The 3,938-nt window shown below is 52.8% G+C and overlaps 1 protein-coding gene across 1 annotated transcript; it reads right to left on the minus strand.

The window, feature by feature from the left end:
* Window positions 1-1,404, minus strand: LOC144248743 (olfactory receptor 14J1-like). The gene has a single exon (XM_077790737.2). It carries the CDS (start codon window positions 1,402-1,404, stop codon window positions 472-474), a length of 933 nt encoding a protein of 310 aa, XP_077646863.2. The 3' UTR covers window positions 1-471.
* Window positions 1,405-3,938: the final 2,534 nt, after the last annotated feature.

The following is a 3,938-nucleotide window of genomic DNA, read 5'->3' on the forward strand; positions in this document are numbered from 1 at the left end:
AGAGTGGCTGGACAGCAGCCAGGCAGAAAGGGACCTGCAGGGACTGATGGACAGCAGGCTGGACATGAGCCAGCAGTGTGCCCAGGTGGCCAAGAAGGCCAATAGCTCCTGGCCTGGATCAGGATTGGTGTGGCCAGAAGGACCAGAACTGCTGTGCCAGCACTGATCTGCTCCAGCTCTGCACACAGACATTGCTGCTGCAGCTCCAGAGAAGGCAATAAAAGAGCATATCTGCAGAAAACTTTGCTGGGAGATCCTTTAGTTCCTTGACAGCCACCGAGAGCGCAGCCCCTCATTGACACAGTCTGTGGCCACATGGATAGTGGAGAGAATCAAATAAGAAATGGCACAAACAATGGCATTTTTTGTGGCAACATTAATATGTAAAACAAAGAAAGTCCAAAATGAAACCAACAATAAGTATCAAAAATGAGTTTTATTACAAGTGTTTTGCAGAAATTGGCCAACAGTTTAATGTTCCTGAAAGCATCCAGTCATCAGTCTCCTCACTGCAGCCTTGAGCTCCTGGTTCCTCAGGCTGTAGATGAGGGGGTTCAGGGCTGGAGGCACCACCGAGTACAGAACTGACAGGGCCAGATCCAGGGGTGGGGAGGACATCGCAGGGAGCTTCAGGTAGGCAAACACTGCAGTGCTGACAAACAGGGAGACCACAGCCAGGTGAGGGAGGCAGGTGGAAAAGGCTTTGTGCCGTCCCTGCTCAGAGGGGATCCTCAGCACAGCCCTGAAGATCTGCACATAGGAGAAAACAATGAACACAAAACAACCAAATGCCAAACAGACACTAACTGCAATGAGCCCAAGTTCCCTGAGATAGGATTTGGAGCAGGAGAGCTTGAGGATCTGTGGGATTTCACAGAAGAACTGGCCCAGGGCATTGCCCTGGCACAGGGGCAGGGAAAATGTATTGGCTGTGTGCAGCAGAGCATTGAGAAAGGCACTGGCCCAGGCAGCTGCTGCCATGTGGGCACAAGTTCTGCTGTCCAGGAGGGTCCCATAGTGCAGGGGTTTGCAGATGGACACGTAGCGGTCATAGCACATGATGGTCAGCAGGAAATACTCTGATCCAAGGAAGAAGATAATCAGAAAAACCTGAGCAACACATCCTGTGTAGGAGATGTTTCTGGTGTCCCAGAGGGAATTGTGCATGGCTTTGGGGACAGTGGTGCAGATGGAGCCCAGGTCGCTGAGGGCCAGGTTGAGCAGGAAGAAGAACATGGGCGTGTGCAGGTGGTGGCCGCAGGCTACGGCGCTGATGATGAGGCCGTTGCCCAGGAGGGCAGCCAGGGAGATGCCCAGGAAGAGGCAGAAGTGCAGGAGCTGCAGCTGCCGCGTGTCTGCCAGTGCCAGCAGGAGGAAGTGGCTGATGGAGCTGCTGTTGGACATTTGCTGTGGCTGCACATGGGCACCTGTTCATGGAGAAAGGACAGGGACAAGTCAGGAGAGGCTGCTTGGAGCCAAATCTGGGCCATTCCCTGCAGACTATCGTGCTGGGACTCACCCACCCTTGTTCCTGCTCTGGGAAAACCTTCATCCCTGTCCCTGCCTGAGCTCCAGTTGTGCTGGCTGAGTGTGCCAGGAGCAGCCAGGCCTGTGCCTGGGGGCTCCTGAGGAGCCATCCCTGCCCTGCTGCTTTGGGTTTGGGGCCACTTGGCAGAGGGACAAGGCTGGATATTCAGGATTTGTCAGGGGAATTGCTCGTAGTGCAGAAGGGCTTGGTACCATCTGCACTACCAAGTCTGGAGGACATGGACAGTAGGGAAAATATGTAGGGAATATTTTCCCTATCCACACACCATTGCTGGCTTTCTGAGGTCAGAAATCCCCATCATTCCTGCTGCACTCAGAGTTTGCCACTGAGAGTTGAGAGAGGCAAAGGATTCCCTGTGGCCGAGGGAAGGTGAGGGGCTGCATGGGCTTGTTCCCCCAGCACTGCTCTCTTCAGCCCCCTCTGCTTCCCTGAGCATCTCCCTGGGCCTGGACATCCCTTCCTGAGAGGTGCCTTGTCCCTGCCAGCGCTCACAGAGCCCATCCCACCCTGTGTGCCCTCGGCCCAGCCCTACAGAAACCTGCCTGTGTGCAGGGCCCTGGCTGGGGCAGGCTCTGTGTGCAGCTGGGCAAGGGCAGCTCAGGAGAGCCCTGCTGGGCCCTGCAGAGGTGATGCTGCTGCTGCCCAGGGCTGAGGAGTGGCTGAAGGCCCTTTGGGAGGCTCCCAGCAGAGACACTGACCACCCAAAGTCACAGTTCTGGAGTCTCTGTAAATGTTCTAACATTCCTTTGATGATCCTGTGTGTCCCTTTCAACTCAGAATGTTCTGTGATTCTGGGATTACAATTCCTGTTCTGCTTCTCTCATCCCCCTGTTGTCTATAATCAAAAGAGAAAAAAAGAACCCTTGCAACAGTGTTAGAACACTGAAGTTAAAACCAGAACTTCATTGGAACCTTCCAGGTGTCCCAGTGGGGATGAGGCACACCCAGCCCCTGATTTCAACAATTTGTTAATGTTGATTATTTAGGATATTTAACAGGAACATCCAATGGGAGATTCATTACCCAGTTACACACCCCTGGCTCAACCCACTGGAATAAGTCCAGGGCCTTTCTTTGTCCCAGTTTTTCTTATCACTGCTCACATTCAATATCCAAAATACTCTTCTTGTGGGTTCTTTCTCTGATAAAAAGATTATATAGCACTTTAAAAATGTATTTAGACAGGTTATAGTTCTAAAATCTAAGAGAAGGTAAGGAAACATACTAGAGTTAATTAAGGATCATAAATATATTAAATATATAATAGTAGTTAAAAAGAGTTATTTAAGAGTTTAATAGAGTTAGTTAAGGATTATAATTTTAAAACTACGTAAGAGTAATTTACAGAACTATGAATATATGAAAAATATATAAAAAGCAAAAATATTTTTATCATCATCACAAATTTATCATCTTTCTCCAAGCAGAAAATTGAAAACACTCTCAAGAAAGCTCCTGACCTTTACAGCAAACCCAGGCTTACCTTCTTTGGGAAGTGCCCTCTGGAGCTGGTCTGGAGCTGGGAGCAGCCCTGCCCCAGCCAGCCCCTCTCAGCAGCAGCACCTGCCCTGCTCAGGGTGGCTCCTTCCCCCCACAGCTCCTGGCCAGCGCTGGGAGCAGCTCCAGGGCCGGCTGAGAGCTGTCCCTGGCAGGCAGCAGAGTCCCTGGCCCAGCACAGCGCCCTGGGCTGCAGGACCCTGCTCTGCAGGACAGCCCTGGGCACCCCTGGCTGCTCTGCACAGGAGATGAGCAGAGAACGCACTCACAGGCTCTGTGGGCATTGGGATGTTCCAGCTTTAGGAGATCTCTCCAGGAGCTGCAGCTGCATTGTCCTGCAGCCAGAGGTTCCTGTGCCAAGGGCTGGCAGTGATTCTGCCCCGGGCACTTCTCAGCCCCTTCCCAGCCCTGACTGATTGAAGCTCTCTGTGCCTCTGTGCTGTGCCCGGGCTGGCTGCAGGCAGTGCCCCAGCCCTGCTGGGCTGAGAGAAGAGCTGCTCAGCAAGAGAAATGTGCTTTTGAAGCTCTGCTTGGTTACCAGGCTCACCCTCTGTGCCAGGAGCCCGGCCCAGCTCAGCAGCACAGACACAGCACAAGGACTTTAATGACCCTCTGGGGCTTTGTGCTCAGCCCTGAACATCAGGCCCTGAGAGGGAGCTGCAGAAACTCTCCAGAACTCCAAGTCAGAATCCAACTCCAAAGTTTCTTGGACTTTTAATGGGTCCCACTGAGGGACACGACTGAGAAAGTGTCCCCAGGCCCCAGGCAGAGCAGAGAACTGGAGGCACTGATGCCAGGTGGGGACAAAGAGAAGCCAAGTCTTGGTGCCCTGGGGCACAGCAGGGTCTGTGCCACCAAGGGCTGTGAGGAGACACCTTGTCCTGAGGCCCTG

The sequence above is a fragment of the Lonchura striata genome, chromosome 5, assembly GCF_050655825.1.
Source record: "Lonchura striata isolate lonStrDom1 chromosome 5, ASM5065582v1, whole genome shotgun sequence".
Lineage (NCBI taxonomy): Eukaryota > Metazoa > Chordata > Aves > Passeriformes > Estrildidae > Lonchura > Lonchura striata.

Coding starts and splice junctions, on each gene's coding strand:
- LOC144248743 (XM_077790737.2), bottom strand. CDS start 1,404: ATGTCCAACAGCAGCTCCATCAGCCACTTCCTCCTGCTGGCACTGGCA.